We start from the raw sequence: 18,274 nt of genomic DNA on the forward strand, positions 1-18,274 counted from the left end.
ACTTCACGCTTCTAATTATTCAGCAAGTTCCCGCTTCCTCTTCTCGATCCCTTCTTTGCTTTCTCACTTATCTGCCCTGCACAGTTGACTGCAGAAAGAAACCATGTCTATTGAGGAGTCACTCAGTGAGAAGACAGACTCAGTTTTGTCTTCGGTCGTTCCCCTCCCCTCCATCAGCTTCCACTGTTCATCAGTGGCGGGTCAGGCAAATAACCACTTGGAGCTGTGAGATAAATATTTATCGCCTTAGCTATGCTTTGTGGAATTCATAATATCCTGCAAAGATCCCATCTTCTTGTATGAAGTGTAAACATATTGTTCATTATGTCCAATATCTGACATAAAAATAGACTTTTTAAAAAAATAAAACCAAGAAAAAACTGTGTTAAAGCTAAAAAACTGAACCCTTCTGCCACCTGTTGTATACATTCAAATACACCTGTTACCACGAGAACATCCGAGGCCTGCGCACAGCTATACCCCGAGGGGCTGGTGATATGATACCCCTGAAGTAAGAGGTGTGCGTGTATGTGAGAGAGACGTGGAGGGGGGATGTCGGGGTTTACTGGAGCCGGGGAGACACCAAACTTTGTTTTTGGCAGTTCCCTCAAGGGCTTCCTCCCCTCAACAAAGGCAAGCTCATTTGCAACAGATGTATACATCGTTGAAAGGCAGGTTCATTGATGAGTTGGAGGACACTGTAGCGCAGGTGCTGAGAGAGCAAAGGGGAGGGCAGGGCCATGTGCAATGGCATTTTTAAAAAATTAGATCAAAAGGGACTCGGGGGACGAGCTGCAGGTCACCGAGGAGTCTGAATGGAGTTGATGAAAGATGGTGAGAGATAAAGGAAACTCTGGATGCTGATTCGGTGCACAGTTATGCCCCTACTGAGGCTCTTTTCAGAGATTTTAATTGTCACCTGGGGGCTGAAATGCGAAGATTCTCAAGTTACTTCTAAGGCTGGACGACTGATCCGTAAATCACTTAATTTCATTCTTTTAGAATTGCGGTTACTTGATGCGGTCACTTTTACTGTCACCTGCCATCCTCTGATGTTTTTCTCAGAGTGAATAATCACATTTTAATGCACAATAAAACCACAGCATGTCACAGTGCGTGCAGCGGGATTTCGATAACACTGGGGAAAAGCAGACAGCAGCGACCTCAGATCATTATAATCAGTGCTGATTGAACGTAAAGCTCAATAAACAATCTTTGGGTGCAAACTTCACAGCATCCCAGCTTTGAAACCGTGACACCTAATCAACTTTATCACTTGAAACTCAAGACATCGAGGTGATGGCAACATTTCACAGCTGAGATTTAGCACCTGTTAAATTCTTCATTATTTTTAGTGCTACAAGGTCAAATGTGATAGACGAAAATGTAATCTTGTCACATCTCTTTGCCTTTTTCTGCCGAGCACTGATGGTGGAGGGTTTTTTAGGGTAACCGTGGCGTTTTTGTGCACGGAGAGATAGCCGAGGGGGTTGTGGTACTGGCATGTGTCTATTGTCTGAGAGGGCCATTGTAAGAGGGGGTTTAAAGTTTAAAGTCTGTATGTGTCTCTGTATGCGTGCAGGCAGACTAATTATAATCTGCCCAGCCAAGGATGACCCGGGCTGACCGAACTCAATTCAGAAGTGGACGGAGTGCAGGGGAGGAGGAAGAGGAGGAGGAGGTGCTGAAGTACAGCCAAGCAGCAGAAAGAAAAAAAACCTGACCATTCAGTTCTTTTGTTTAGACGTTTTCAGCCTTTTACACGTGTTTCTGATCTGCTCAAATATCCTGAGACCTTGTGATTGTGTAAAAGTGAGCTGAGAGTGATACAGCGGGGACTTTTGATGCGTAATATCGCATAAAACTGAAGCAGAGTGAGATATTCTGGGGTGTAAAGACAATATTTGTTGCCATTTCTTTGTTGGTGACACACATATAGTCTGTGAGTTCCATTAAAGGAACAGTTCGACTATGCTTAATTGCTTCAGAGGCAAGAGTTTGAAAAGAAGAATGACCCTCCCCTAATTATACTGGAGCCAGCAGCCAATTAGCTTAGCTTAGCCTACAGTCTAGAAACTCCTGCTGAATTAATCATTTTTTATACTTTGATCTTTATACAGATTATGGTAGGTTTAAAAAGATTCAGAGGTACTGAGTGTTAGTTTCATGTCTTTAAAAAGAGTAGACTTTCCTTTTTTTTCTGGAATTTATGCTAGGCTAACTAAGGTAAGCTAACTAACTACTTAACTACTGAGCTAACTACTTATAGAAACTTTAAAACATATTATTTCCTTAATATTAAATATTAATATTAATATTAAAGTAGTTTATAAAGTGTATTTCCATGACTTTCCTTAATGTAAGGACACAAAAATACATGTCTTATGTTGGAATATAGCCCATTTTCAAAATTAGGAACTTGTCCTGCGATCTACTGACAACGTTGTATCTATGTAATACCTGGTGGTGCAAAAAATCTGAAAATCTAAAAGTGCATATTTCCTGTGAAAGCAATCCCCACCACTCGGAGCGTGGACTCTTCTCGACTGCTATGCATCTGCCTTGACCGCCAAAACATAGCCCCTTTGTATATTCCCCCCATTGTATCCAAATAAAGGTATTCAAATGTGGATGTGGCCAAGTGGGACAACATCTGTCTTTCCCGTGGACATATGTAAAACACTACACGTATTGTGAATTTTGGAGGGATCCTGCTTCTTCCTAAGTTTTCCCTCCAAACTTATTCGGCCAATTAGAAGAAGTGTGGGGGGTAGAGAATCGGCACGCTAACACCGACAGCGGGGTTGCCCTGTCTGACCCCCAGCTGGGCTCCAGCAAACACACTGCCCATCAAACACATCCTGGCCTGATGCGCTATTATAGCGCCACTGGGCCGCTGATAACAATACTGTCATCTGGACTACAAAGAATGGGATTGGGAGATGCACTGGTAATTGCAGCTAATGAGAGTCATAAACGTAAAGTGAAAGAGGCTGAAGATGCTGTGCTCTAAAAGCTAACAACTAACGTGGGTTTCCCTCCAAAAAACAGGCAAAGCAAACCATTTGCAGACCTGATTTGGCCAATAAATGCCAAACAATCAAGACGAGCTCACCCACCCACACACTGTGATCTAATGAAGGAATGTAGTATTTGTAAAGGAGTTCGCTTTAATCTGGCTACAATCAAAAGCTGTGGCGCTGTCTCCAAAAGCTTTGTAGTCTAAAATTACCACCAAACCTCACGTACCACAGGAAACTTCCTGTTGGATTCCTCGGTGGCTACGATGTGTTTTTATTTGGCCCTTTTTCTTCCCTCCCTGCTGCTTACAATCAAAAGAGTAAAAAGAAAGAAGAAAAGAGTTAACAGCGGCGACGTTGTGTTAAAAACCACTTTAAAGAGGAATCTGTTTACCCCCAAGCTCAGCTATTCCCTCGTGTTCGTTTGAGCACTAAAGAATGTGAGAATCTACACAAAGGCCATCGAGGCTGGCCGCAGCAGTGACGCTCTGCCTGTTTAAATCACTCTCAGTCCAATGACACTATCGTCATGTATTTACACTAAGATAAGCAGCTGGATCTGACCTGCTTGGAAGGATAGAGGTGGAATCTTTATCAGGCTTTAAGGATAATCACTCTTTATCACCCTGACACTTTTACAGGTTAACACTTTGAAGGAGCTGGGAGGGACAAGACACTAAAAACCACTTTCAGCTATTCCCTCATTCACAATAACTCACCACAGCAGGTCCACATATTTATAGCTGGCATATGTTGTTTCCATCCCCTTGAAATGAAACCAGGCAAATCTGCAAACTGCTACACCATGGAGCCACTACACGTGTCATTTCATTTAAATGAATAAAATAAATTAATGATAGGCTGGTGGTTTTGTCCCAGCGGTGCACAAAGGCTATCTAATAGCAGTGAAACCGAATGTCTGGAAACATTTATGATGGTTATGGAAAACAAAGTTATTATTAGATAACACCGGATGGTACTGGTATCATTATGAAGCCTTTACTGCTTTAATCAGCACTCTAGACCAGTATCTGGATCCATTTAAGAACATGGAAATACAGGTGGAGGCGGAAAAATTCCCATAATGACCATCTCACACAATTTAAAGCCCACAGGTCGCAACAGTAGTAACTTTAGATGTCCAGTGTAGCACAAAGAAGAATATTTCCTCTAGAAATGTAAGAGATGAGAAGGATTAAGTAGCAAAAAATGGTAACATGTAATTCAAGTACTATAAAATTATAGCAAAGAACCCATTTATTTTTTTATGACTCAAACTTTATTAGATTTTAATATACACAAAAAAAACCCAGACCCCCCCCCAAAAAAAAAAAAAACACCCAAAAAATAGCAGAATGGACATTCCCAGTAACAACAACAGAACAAATTGAGCATCAATGCATATTTCCACCCCCCCCCCCCAAAAAAAAAAGCTATATAATGGTGTAAATGGCGAGGAAGCAGTACTTTCAATGGAAAACCAAGGAGGCGCTTTCTCAGGGGGTAAGAACCAATGTGCCAAATGCCGAAGAGAAAAAGCATAATGATATAAAAGTAGATTAGGCATCCCTAACCCACCTCTGTCCACTGGTTTCTGCAGTTTTCTCAGATTCAATCTAGGCTTTTTATTATTCCATATAAATGACTTACAGAGCTGGTCAAACTGTTTGGTGTATTTCAAAGGAACATGGATTGGTAGAGCCTGCAACAAATAATTGAACTTAGGTGTACATACCATTTTGATTACGTTTACCTTTCCCCACATTGAGAGATACATCTGAGACCAACGATCAATATTAATTTTCATATCGCTGAGTAAAGGTTCAAAATTTATCTTTATCAGGTCTGACAAATGAGGCGGGAAGGTGATGCCTAAATACTTAATGCCCTTCTGTGGCCAGGAAAACATACCAGTTTGAAAAAGTGACCTAGGACAATAACTAGTTAACGGAAGGGCCTTTGATTTGGTCCAATTCACCTTATAACCAGAAATAGCTGAAAACGTATTTATTATTGCCTGCAAGGAGTTTAAAGACTTTTCTGGGTCTGATATAAAAAGCAAAATGTCATCGGCGTACAACATCAGTTTATGACAGTCTCTCCCTATACTGACACCTGGAAAATTGGGCTCTCTACGAATAGCCACTGCCAACAGCTCAAGGGCCAGAGCAAAAAGAAGTGGAGAGAGGGGATCCCCCTGCCTGGTTCCTCTATCTAGTTCAAAAGAAGGCCCTATTATTCCATTTGTGAGTACTGATGCCTTGGGGTGTACATATATAAGCTGAATCCAATTAATAAAGCTTTTGGTGAAACCGAAACACTCTAAAGTAGCGAATAAATATCTCCATTCGACTCTGTCGAATGCCTTTTCGGCATCCAGCGAAATCGCAGCTATGGGAGAATGGCTGTCCTGAACCGCCCACATAATATCAATTAACCTCCTAATATTATCAGCTGAAGAGCGTGAGCTTATGAAACCAACTTGATCTACATGTACGAGACAGGTTATTACCCAGTTTAATCGATTAGCCAGAATTTTAGATAAAATCTTACTATCATAGGAGGTCAGACTTATCGGTCTGTAGCTTTTACAGTCAGTGGGGTCCTTATCCTTCTTTAGGATAAGTGTAATGATGGCTTCAGATAGTGAAGGTGGGAGCCTACCCTCTTGAAAAGATTCGTTATAAGTGTTTAAAAGCAGTGGCGCAAGATCTTCTGGAAAGGATTTATAAAATTCAGCCGTATATCCATCCAGGCCTGGTGCTTTATCAAGAGGGCAAGTGTTTAATAACTCCCACTATTTCTTCAACGGTAATAGGAACGTCCAAATATTTCAGTTGATCCATTGTCACCCTAGGAAGATTTAAAGATAACAAAAATTTCTTTATATCACTCTCTGAAATGCTTGATTCCGAGCTATAAAGATCTTTATAAAAGTTACTAAATATTGTATTAATTTCTTTAGGTTTAAAGAAAAGACGTCCATTATTATCTTTAACAGCTGAGATCATAGCCATAGTCTCTCTCTGTTTAATATATCTCGCTAAGAGCCTTCCGGCCTTATCCCCTTCCTCGAAGTGTTTTTGTCTAGCACGAAATAGAGAAAATTCAGCTTTTTGTGACAGTATTGCATTAAATTCATATTTTAACTTGGTCAATTCATTCAAATTCAATGAAGAACGATCATTTTTAAATTTTAAATCAGCAAGTTTAATTTGACGTTCTAGATTTTGAAGTTTAGTAATATTTTCCCTCTTTTTAAATGAGGCATGCTGTATTATATAGCCTCTCAGGAAAGCTTTTAGTGCTTCCCATGCTACTCCTGCTGAAGGGGCAGTAGGGACATTCGTCTCTATATACAGATTGATTTGTAATCGAAGAGACTCTCTGAATGCTGCATCTAATAGAAGGGTCGAATTAAGTCTCCATCTAGGCGTCCTAGCTGTATCATTAGATAGTAGCATGAGGAGATAAACAGGGCTATGATCTGAGAGGATTATGGTACCAATATTACTCGATACAACAGCAGGCATTAGTGATTGGGATACCAAAAAAAAATCTATCCTTGAGAAGGAGTGGTGAGGGGGGGAGAAAAAAGTATAGTCCCTTCCAGAGGGGTTTTGTAACCTCCACACATCTATGAGGCCACACGCTTCAGTCAGCCCTTTTAGGGCCCTATGAGCCCTAGAAGCATAGACTGATCTGGAACTCCGATCCAGTACTGGGTCCATAACCTCATTAAAATCCCCTCCCATAATAATAGGGTAATCCCCCATGTCAGATATTTTTTTCTCTAATTGTCCAAAAAAGGATGGATCATCTACATTAGGAGCATATACATTAGCTAAGATGACCGCCTTCCCTTGAACTTCACACAACATTAACATCCTTCTCCCAGCGTCATCCTTACTCTTTTGGATACATTTAAACTGTAAATGTTTACCAATCAAAGTGGCCACTCCTCTGCTTTTACTAGTACCACTGGCTGCCCCTACATATCCCACCCAACCCATGCATAGCGTCTGAGAATCTTGAGGCAACAGGTGGGTCTCTTGAACAAATGCAATGTCACACTTCTTAGATTTTATAAAGGACAATATTTTGTTTTTCTTAATGGGATTATTGAGGCCCTTGACGTTCCAGCTCATGATACTCAGATTATTTCTACTTATAGATAATTTTAAGGTACATATAAAGCGGGATGTTCAGAAACCTGTAATAATGACTAGCAAATTTGGCATCAAAAATTAATAAAAGAAAAAAAAAGAAAAAAAAAAAAAGAACCCATTTAAATGCATTTATTTGTAAGTGTTTACTCATTGCTTAAAAAAATACTCATTTGAAAAAAAGGAAACAAAAGCTAAAATTCAAATTTCGGCACAATAGAGGGAGACGTCCCTTTGAGACAGCAGCAGCTTCTTCCCTCCATTTTGCTAATGAAATGTCCCCCAGGGGCCCCAGCTGTGACCTTTGACCTCAGACACTATAATTAGGTTATATTTGGAGTTGCTGAAAAAAAGGAAACATCTTAAAAGCACTTAAAAAATGAATTTGCAGAAAGTGCCTTAAAGAGACACAAACATGGATGACAGTGATACATCTGATTTTTTAAAAAGCGTATTTAAGCTAAAATAAAAGCATGGGGGTCAGGTGCGTTGGTCACAAAAGAAAGAGGGAATCAAAAGGAGTTCTTAGGTGAGAGCTTTCTGCGGAGAGGGAAAATCATATTTCTGAAACATTATGATATCAATACTTATCTTAATGTAAACGTTATGTGAGATCCCAACAGAGAACGTTAAAGCACACAGAGTACGAGAGGATTGTGACAGTGGAGCTAAGTGATCTATTACATGTTTAGGGAAGCATTAGAGAGCGTTCTCAGGGCGCCTCTGTGCGTTTCCAGCTGCGTTTGCTATCAGCCCTGCCTGACTTTGTTTATGTGGTGTAGGATCCTCTTGTATTCTGTTTCCCACTGGGCTTTACACTAACACACAAGCACGCACACACACTATGCAACCAACATGAGAGGCACAATGAGAAATTTACTGTCATACAAACAAACACACACACAATCAGGACCCTGAGAAAGTGCAATGAGAGAGCAGGTGTCAGTTTTCACATGCGGCTCTCATGAGGGCCCGGACGGTTAAAAAATCAGCACGAGTTTTTTCTGAGCTCCGAGCGACGGCTTTTCTCACAGCCTCGGGCCGCAATTCGACTCCGACTCCAGAACAGGAGCCCGTCACCTGCATAGAGAAGTGGGGAAACGCCACTATAATGAGTCCTCTCACTGAGTCATGTCACGTCCTGATGGAAACATCATTGCAGAAACGTTCGGTCAGATTTTGTGTTTGATTAGTAACAGCTTCATTTTTCAGCATGACAGTGATGGATAGAAAAACACACAGTGGAGCACTATCAGTCATGGATTGGCATCCCCAGATTCCAGAACTGTGTGGGATCATTGTGATGGCAGCAGCCACACAGGGGTAAATTAGTCCATTTTTCACTTTATTATTTTGCTTTGCAGTATTCTTCATTAATATAATTCATTAATCATTTGGTTAAACCTAACACTGGTATTATGAGGCGCGCACATAGTAGCATTGTATGGTTTTTCTAAAATGTTTTGTTATATTAATTATGTTTCTCTTTCTTTGAGTTACCTGGGTTTGGGCGGTGGCTGTTTCCTGTCTGGGCAAAAGGCGTGGCTGAGGACTCTGGGGACAAAATGCCTGCTCAGCAGGACCAACCATGGGCTTACCAGGAGCAGGGGTGTTTTAGGTTTAGTTGGGTTATTCTGTGCTTAGTTAATATTAGTGTGTGTTTTTGTTTTCCCCCCTATTGTGTTCAAATGGTTTGGCCAAATCATTATAAAAGCTACCCTCATGTGTCTTTTTAATTAGGTCAGTTTGTGAGTTAAGTTGTGTCTCACTTTGTTGTTTAAGTTTTTGGAAATTACTTTTTGTAGAGTTATATTTAGTTGACCTGTTTTATGGGCCTGCTAAGTATGGTTTTGAATTTTGTTAATTTTGGATTTTTTGAGGGTTAAAATAAAGAAAACCCTTTTTGAAGATATTTTTTGCTTGTGTCCTCTTTGCTTTGGCTGCTTGGTCCCTCACAATCATCTTGACAGAAAGCAGATCAAAAGGCAGCAAACATCCTAAGAAGAGCTTTAAATGTCCTTCAAAAAGACTGTAGAACTACAAGAAAAGAAGCAAATTGAGGCTGTAAAGAAAAGTAAAGGTGTTCATACTAAATATTGACATTCAAGCTCCATAGATTTGGTTTTTTGGGGGTTTTTTGGCTTCCTACCCACACCTTAATCAAAGAAAATCTCCACACCTGCTCACACTGCATAAAGACGGGAGGTGTGGGCAGTCATGGAAGAGGAGTCACAGAACATGTACACAAGTGTTGCAAGCACCAGGATGGAGAAGATAGACAGATACCAAAGAGATTGGACCTGGACTTGTCCGTGGGACTGGTGTCAAATATGGTGGAGGAGTTCCTCAGCGAGACACAACCAGTGAAAAGAGTGATTTCTGTGATGGTTGGTGCTAGAGCATCTATTTCAATACTGTGCTTATAATATATCAGTGGGACTAGCTCGGGACAAGCTCGCTTTATTATAAATTGATTCTTGTACTCTTTGGCTACCATGACCCCACTTTTTTTTTTAGCTGCTCTTCACCTCTTCCTTCTCCTTTTCCCTCATTACAATGTAACCTTGACGTTTCCATCCACCATCCATTTGGACATTTGGCGTCTCAAGGTTTTTCTCAGCGTGTGTCCCAGACTATAAGTTATGTTAAAACCGTTTCCCATGACTAACCTAACAAATTTTCCAGGCAAAACACAGCACACAGCACAATCCTGTGGAGAGAGGGGCATATTTGTACTGCCTCCCTTAGCGTAGGCTTATTATCAGAGCATCCTGACAAGGTCTTAGATCTCATTACCAGCAGGCGCTGTGCAGGAAAACAAACAGCAATGATTTCAGATCAACCAGATTAGAACCAAGGTGCCATGGGAAGCTGCAGAATAGTCTGGGAACAAGGACGCTTTAACTTTTCGACTCATATCAAGTCTTTTTCAGAGACTACTGCCGCTACGCCAAACTTGAACAACGTTATTGTGATCACTCTCTTTTACCACCAACGTCCAAAGCTCAGGGTTCTTGTGGTGCTCCAATATGATCAAAGTCATCAAAACGAGTTGAAAGTGGTGATAAAGCTGTATAAATTTGTAAGATGTCGATTAAGCTGTGTGTCTTTCTGCTTTTATACAGGCTTTATCCATACTTTACACTCACTTTCCTCCTATTGTAAATCTGTAGGCCCCTTTTTTCACACTAGAATCCCAATATGACATCATCTACGTGGTTCTTGCTCACTTCTTCTTTTTTAAACCCCTGTCATTATGTCCGTAGCAGCGAGAAGAGACAGTGAGAGAAAGTTACAGAATGTCAAGGCCCCGTAAATACCACTAACACCACACTGCCACTACATCCTCTCTGTGTTTGGGAAGTCCCCCCTTACAGAGGAGTACAGGATTACCAAGCAAACAGACACAGGACTAACACATGCACGCAAAGTCTCGTATCTATACAACAGCACTGTTTGAAGACATTCACATTGGCATGCTGGTGAGAACGCAGCAGCAGAAGCACAGAGAGAGGGAGAGAAGGGAGAGGAACCATTGCGGGAATCTGGTTCAGTGGTTAAAGTATGAGGACAAACAGGCAGTGTTTCATTACAGTCAAAGATGGCATTGTTCTGGATGCAGGACGGAAGCAACCAGGTCGGTCGGTTCACGTACACAACGTGACCTTTAATCGTAACTCGCTCACACGGTTTGATTGCAGCTTATGTAATTTGTTGTTCTTTCGCTGTGTGCGTCAAACACAAGGGTCCTGTGAAATCGGCGTGCCGAGTAATGCCACATCTTTGCCACACAGGTTAAGTGCTTACTTTAAAAATATGTGATGGAGACAGAATGAAAATCAAAAGGCCAAAATCTTAGCTTTGGACACAGCTCGAGTTATTTCACGCTGTTGGTTTTATTTTAGTGCTGCACATCAAAAAAGAAAAAAAGAAAACCACATATAGCCACATCACATAAAAGCGCTGAATGTGATCCAGGCTGGATGTAACTCCAGCTGAGGTCATAACAAGGTCACGAGGCGTGTGTGTAGCTTTTGTTTTAACAGACATGTACATGTGGAAGTGTGCAAACCTGACTGTGCACACGTGGATGCAGTGGCACGTCTTTGAAGTTTGAAGTTTAGGTACTAAATATATTCATGTGTCTTTCACCAGCTCACCACCACCACCATCGCTTTGTGCTTTAAACTCTGCTCCTTTGAAATGCCCGACAGACAGCAAAGCTCCGTCCTGCCACAGACAATAAAGCAGCTGGATTTCTGCACATGTGCCTTTGTGTTGCTCTGAGGCCTTGTCATAACTCCATCGGAGGGGTCTAGACATTTATCACACGCGCACACACGCACACAGACACACACAGGGGCGCAAGAATGCATGCACTTCCACAGAAAGCTACTCGCTCAGGGAGATGGATGGCAGCACTGGCACAAAAGAATATTTGATTTGGTTATAAGTACCGCGACATGAAAGAGAAGCACGGCGGGGGGGCGGTGAGGGCAGAGGGCACAACCAGCAGAGGTGGCTAGATCTTCATCACCATCATATATGTGTGAAAATGGGGGCAGCGTTATTGAACTACTCTGCACGTCTGCCCTTTTGCCCTGTTTGAACTGATATTTACTTCTATAATAGTAGGTGTTACATATTGGCTGCACATTTAGAGGTCTTTGAAGTGGGCCAGGGCAGGGTTGAACTACAATATAAATCAGAGCACTGAAAAGCTTTTAGTAGACAAATATACTTAATTATAACTTTGAATAAACATGTTCTGTGTTTGCTTAAATCTTACAACCATGGCTTCACCACAAAGTGGGATTTTTCTTTCTTTTTTTTTGCACAAAACCAAGCTTTTCAACTCGTTCACAAAGTAGTCGTTATTTCTATGTTTCTTTTAGCCAAGTTTTTATCCCGCCTCGTTTAAATATTTGACCTTAAAGTCAGTGCTGTGCCAAGTAAAAACAGGGCCAGTATACCGATACTTCTAATCTATAAATCATCATTAATTTTCAAATTCAAACACATTTTAATGACCCCTGTGATTTTTTTAAATTTACAATAATTAGTTAACACAACAAAACACACCTTTCAGCTTTCCGTGCAGTTTGAAACTGGGTTTTGTGTAAATACGCATGTCGCTAAAGATTTGGGGTCACTTCTTCTTCTGCTGTTTAAATGTGCTATAAGCTATAAATAAAATAGGCACTGCAGTCAACACAAAAGGTTAATGGTGCATGTTTGAGGTATAGTTTTTCTTTTCCAAAAAAGAAAATTTAACACAAAACCAGCTTTGGTATGATCGATATTTGTATCCATCCGCCGACTTTTACTTCGCATGAGTTGTGTCTGTTCTTCGGCCGAGAAATAAAACTGCAGAGCTTTCTTTAAAAGTAAGAGCATTGTTCTGAGCTACACATACACTAAAAACTTACTTTATTCATATGTATATATATATATTTAGAATATTAAATATTAAATGAAGTACAAGCAGAAGTGACGATGTAGGATGAAGTGAAACTAATGGAGGTCATAAAACTTCTCAGTCGTGTGTGGAGGAGGAGGGGTGGGGTGTTTTTAAACTGCAGTACTTTCTGTACACTCACTCCTCACTCAGGCCAGTTCGTTTGTATCTTGTATGCAGACACAATAGTGAATTGTTACTCGGTTCCATCCTTGCATACAGTTACTCACTCTCAGGGTCAGACCTCCCTCCCTGCCCCCTCTGCTGGGCGAGTGGTTTAAAGTTTCTGTCGCTGCATTCTGATTGGTCCGTGAAGTTTTCCTGAGGGGGGATAAGTTCAGAGCTCCGCACCTCCACGCTCACATCGGCCCCGGAGAGTGCAGAAGCTGTATTCTCTTATCATACGCATCAGGATAAGAGGGTACAAAGTTATGGAGGTTATCAGAGGTAGATTATTATTTGTTTTATAGACTTTTTTTTTTACTCACTGAGATTTAGGACATCGGCAGTTTGGAATAATCCTTTTTTCCCCCTCCACCTTACTTTGCATCATCCATCCAACATGCCCGGCTTTGGGGTTTGGATTTACGCAGTGTGGATTTTACTTTTTTGCCTTTTCCACGTGAGCCTTTCAAACTATTCCGAAGACCAATGCAGCTGGAGAGGCAGGCAAGTATTTCACATTTGATCTGTGGTGTGTGTGAGTGTGTGTTCACTGGGCATGATGGAAAAGAGGATTTAAAAATGACCGCTCAGAGACGCTTACAGGTGCCTCCTGTTCGTGTGGTCGGTGTTTGAGTGAATGCGACAAGTCGAGACTTGTCACTGCGGTGCAGTTTAAATGTTTGCGGGGCTCTGCTGCGATTGCGCCTCTGGGGTGTCTGCGGGAGGCACGCAGGGTCAGACGGGCAGGAGACTGAAAGATTAAATCACATGCATGGAGAAAATATACACATGTGCAGCTGTTGGAGGCTGCTCTTTACTACAGACATGTTTTCAGTATTCAATATATATATATAATTTTTTTACATATATTTATAAATTCTAAACACTACAGTTGAGTGTAGATGCCACTCAGGGTCATCATCTCTGCAGATCTGCCAGTAGGCAGCGCCTTGTCTGAAACTAAAGTTGACTTTTAATGACATTTATTCACCAGACATCAAACTTTTATTGCTGATGTGCAGTGATCACATTTAATCCCCTCTCCCTCCATCCTGCAGCTGTGTGCAGATGTTTCAGGAAAGTTTGGCCTGAACAAACTTCATAAAAAAACTTTATTTAACCTTGTCTCCTCTCCCTTTTCCTCCTGCTCACAGCGGTTTGTCCCAGCAGCAGGGCAGCGTGGAGCAGATCTCTCTCCACTGCTCCGAGGGCACACTGGACTGGCTTTATCCCAAAGGAGCCCTGCGCCTCACCCTGTCTCCGCGCCTGCCCTCCATGGTGGTGGGCCCCAGCGGCAGCAGCTCTGGGCTCATCACTGCCTGCGTCAAGCCCTCTGAGGAGTTCCACGGAGCCCAGCTCTACCTGGAGAGAGATGGGGTCCTCGAGCTCCTGGTAGGAGACCGCCTGGAATCCTCCCCCCCGCCGAGGGTGCGCTGCTTCAGCCGCCTGCCTGGGGAGAGGGTGGCCCTCTTCCTGCAGGCTACACCGCATCAGGACATCAGCAGGAGGATCGCCTCATTTCGCTACGAGCTGAGAGGGGACTGGACAGCTCGCCTGTCCCTGGACTCCCACCCTATTAGCACTGAAGGTGAGTAGGTGAGAGCAGGTTGCACGAGGTCTGCCGTGTTGGTGCTGAAGAGGGTCTTGCTTAAGCTTGAACCTTTCTTCATATTATTTGTGTTTATGAATCAACATTTCCTCCATGAGTGGCTGCGTAACACCTTAAAGTTCACAGGTTTGTCCAAAATAGTACTTTAGCTGCATGCAGTTCTTAAATCTGTAAAAGGTCTTTTGTTTCCTTTCTGTAAAATTGGCAGATGCGAGTTTGTGATTCACCACTGACGATATTATTACCCCATAAAATCCTCTTTGAGGATGATTCATAACTGGGAACAGGCCTCTGCGGTCTGCATGGACTTTCCACGGCCGTGCAGAGAGAAGGAAGTGGCCAAACTTTTCCCCCAAAGGGTTTGAAGTAGGAGAAGGGGAGCGGTGAAGTGGGGAGGAGGGGTACAAAAGCCCAGTATGTGGGGCTTTCTCCAGAGTCCAGAGCCCTTTGAATGGCTGGCGCATGAGTATTCTGGGATTACTGCCATTGTCTAGGCAACAGGGAGGCCTCTGCCCAGCTGAGATGCTCCCCTCTTTTGTTGAGTTGCCTCTTGTCTGTAGGAGTTTACCCCCCCCCCCCCCCTCCTCCACACACACACTCACACGGGCACACACTGATTAGGTTTGGAAGTGGGGGGTGCTGTGGACTGGAGAGGAAGGAATCTCATTTATCAAGAGGTTTTCCAAAGAACCACAAGGAGAACTTTTAAAAAAATGCCAGAACTTTTTTTTTTTCCACAGTTGAATCAGTGCAAACAGTTTTGGTCTGAAGCTTTTCTGGGCCTGATCAGTAAATCCCGCTATGAATCTTAGTGTCTTAGTAAGGCGCCAAACTATTTTTTAAAGTATTTTTTAGTTCTCAATAAAAGCTGTCAAGCCTCCACAGAAAAGTACAGGATTTTCTAAGAAGTTGGATCGGGCTTCTTTGAAGTCCTCCCCCCTCTCCCTGGCCTCTGTCTAGGCTTTGATGAGATGTGACTGCAGACACCCTGAAAGGCTTTACGGGGGGAAGTTTCATTTGGCCTGGGGTAGGAGAGCCTCACACCTTACAGCTCCTCTGGACCTCCGCTGCCAACTGGAAAAGTAGCAGCTGTTTGTTACAGGTTTTTCTCCCCTTTGTTGCTGGGGGTTTTTTTGGTTTTTTTTTTTGCACAGTTAATGGTTTGGATCACATTCCTCTGCATGTGATCTGCAAATGCACTGCCTGATTTCAAGCACATTAGCCTACAGGTTTCTTTCAGGAGTTGAGAGTCTTGTCTAAGGTCACCAAATGACTCCAGCTTTCTTTTCTTTATTTTGTCCCTCCAGACGCCTGCAGACCCTGCAACAACACTGAGATTCTGATGGCTGTTTGCACCAGTGATTTTGGTAAGTCACTACATATACATCAAACCAGACCTCTGCATCTTAATGACGTGAGATTGGCTCAAAGACGTTGCCTCCAAATGTTCCCTTAAAAAAAGGAAAGGTTAAAGGTGAAATAGCAAATCCCCCCCCCCCCACAGGCACCATAGTGGACTAACCCCAGCATCACCCCCCTAGAGAAGGAGTAGTGGACTAATCTGCAGGCCTCTGATTGAGCTGTAAAGGGATGAGGAGAAGTAGAGCTGACTGAACAAAAGTTCATTGATTAGTACGCAGGTCAGGGACTTCTTAAGGATTTTTATCTGTTGGTAGCTCGCAGACTCTGAACCAAGGCTTAAAACATGCATTGGATAATTATTCTGGAAATGAGCTTTAATGTTAACCTGAATATCCTCCTAATTTGCAGTGGTGCGAGGCAACATCAAGTCAGTGGAGGAGGACGAGAACTTAAGAGCGGCCGTGATCAAGGTCAGCGCCACCCGCGTGTTTCGCCAGAAGTACACACTGTTCACCGGGAACAGCCGCCTGAGCAGCCGGGGCGAGATCAGGACTCTGCTCCAGTGTGGCGTCAAACCCGGACCCGGGAGCTTCCTTTTCACCGGCCGAGTCCACTTCGGCGAGGCCTGGCTGGGCTGCGCTCCGCGCTACAAGGACTTCCAGAGGGCTTACACCATAGCCAAAGCAGCCCAGCAGATACCATGCGAGCTGCCCGTAGACTGAGACAAAAACTCAGCTCGTCTGCTACGCAAAATTGGAAGCTGTGCTGAGCGCCAGGCCAAACTCAGCCCTGTTCCACGTTCGGGAAGAAGCCGAGACGGGCGACTGTCGGCTCGCGTAGCCTTCCCAAAGGCCTGAGGAGTGAAATGGACTTTTCAGACACCATTTCAGTGCAATACGCGGTCACTTGTTGCAAAGAGCCCAGTGGTTTTCGTGACACTGAGGGGGGACACGGCTGAAACGAAGCTTAAGCAGTGATGCCATAAAGATGGTCAAAGTAAAATGATGTAATGATGAAAAAGCTTTCCATTAATTCAGGCCTACTGAGAGTCATCGCATTGAAACTTAGGGAAAAAAAGAAAAGCTCTATAAAAAGCTCAAGGCTATCAGCTGACATCCTGTGGAGCGTACGCCACACAGGTGTTGCTGCGGTCTATTCATAATGTCTTTTATCAGATAATAACAGGACAATGTGATACTTGTCTTCAGTGTTAGTTTTATGAAGGAGATTATATAAGTCCACGCTAAGAGAAACATTAAAAACAACTTGCACTGAATGAAAGGGAATGATCTAGAAAGTGTGATGCTGCAAGCACTGAAAACCAAATAAATGTTTAAAAAAAAAGCAACTATATGTAGCATAGTGAAACAACTGAGAATTTAATATATGTTCAGATAAATGCGAGCACGTACAACAGTAACAAAGCTATGGCTACCCAAGCAGGTTTCACAGCTCGATATAGTGCTGAGAGCACCTTCCTATTGTAGCCTGTCTGAGATTCGTTTCTGCTTCCGTGAGGAGACGCAAACTTTATAAGTCATGTAAGATAAGACGTGTTTAATTTGCATGCAATATTTCTGCAAAACTACAGCTGACTGGACTGCCTTTGATTTTGAAGAGTATTTAAACGTAAAGAGCAAAGCTGCTTGAGTCTTGCCAAAGCAGATGTAAATCTGACTGTTGTCCTATCGCGTTCTGCTTTCTGCTCTCACATACTGATGGAAAGTAAATGCTACTCGACTCTTTATAATCAGCAAACTTCATACACTGATGATAAAAGTAAAAAACCTCTCATTGGAAGGACATTACTCTGGTTGGACGAGGTTAGCTCAAGAAAACAATAAAATATGCATTTAATGTGTGAAATGAGTTCTGTAAAGAATGATCTGATGTGCACTATATCACCAAGGAGGAGGGGTTAGTACCAAATGACCATAATCTGCTGACACGGTATGCCTTTAATGCGTACACTGCCATTTTTGTGTGTAAATGTGAATATAATGTGATTGTAAATATGTTCATAAGAAAGTCTAGAAACAAAAGCATGAAAAAAGTATTGTCTCAGTATTGTGGATTATTTTTATGTTTGTCTGTGTTATTAAAATATTCTGTTAAAAAAACAGATTTCAGATGTGTGTGTTTGAGTGTTTTTCTTTAACTTTTTAAGGTTTTCTTACTCTACTGAGCTTTTCGTGCTCCCTAATCCTCTTAGAACCAAATCATTAAAACTGGTCAGCCTCCATTAGAGCATGTAAGGCTTCTTCCGTGGCTACCTTTTCTCAGAACATAAGTCACTCCAAGTGCTCATGAATCAGATTCCTGAAAGCGCAGAACAAATGGCGTGGCCGAAGAGAGCGAGAGGGCCTGAAAGGGTGGAGAGATTTAGGGACTGTTTGGGACCCTGAGGGTATTTGGACAGGGAAGGGAAGGGAAGGTCGAAAAACAGCGAGAAGAATTCTGTTGTCTTCGGCCTCCCGTTTTTAGGACAGGAAGC

The 18,274-nt window shown here is 42.5% G+C and overlaps 1 protein-coding gene across 1 annotated transcript; it reads left to right on the top strand.

Moving 5' to 3' along the window:
- The first annotated feature begins 13,015 nt into the window (after positions 1-13,015).
- metrn (meteorin, glial cell differentiation regulator) lies at positions 13,016-17,911 on the top strand. The gene is made up of 4 exons (XM_004562503.4): positions 13,016-13,313; positions 13,964-14,397; positions 15,726-15,785; positions 16,189-17,911. The coding sequence occupies exons 1-4, from the start codon at positions 13,207-13,209 to the stop codon at positions 16,500-16,502; spliced, it is 915 nt and encodes a 304-aa protein (XP_004562560.1). The 5' UTR covers positions 13,016-13,206; the 3' UTR covers positions 16,503-17,911.
- The last annotated feature ends 363 nt before the right edge of the window (positions 17,912-18,274 follow it).

The sequence above is a fragment of the Maylandia zebra genome, linkage group LG8 (assembly GCF_041146795.1).
Source record: "Maylandia zebra isolate NMK-2024a linkage group LG8, Mzebra_GT3a, whole genome shotgun sequence".
In the NCBI taxonomy this organism is placed as follows: domain Eukaryota; kingdom Metazoa; phylum Chordata; class Actinopteri; order Cichliformes; family Cichlidae; genus Maylandia; species Maylandia zebra.

What these genes read in the sequence shown, in the direction of transcription:
- metrn (XM_004562503.4), top strand. Translation starts at nt 13,207, where the DNA reads ATGCCCGGCTTTGGGGTTTGGATTTACGCAGTGTGGATTTTACTTTTT. An exon ending in CAATGCAGCTGGAGAGGCAG is followed by an intron (nt 13,314 to 13,963) that starts GCAAGTATTTCA and finishes TCCTGCTCACAG; the next exon opens with CGGTTTGTCCCAGCAGCAGG. An exon ending in CCACCCTATTAGCACTGAAG is followed by an intron (nt 14,398 to 15,725) that starts GTGAGTAGGTGA and finishes TTGTCCCTCCAG; the next exon opens with ACGCCTGCAGACCCTGCAAC.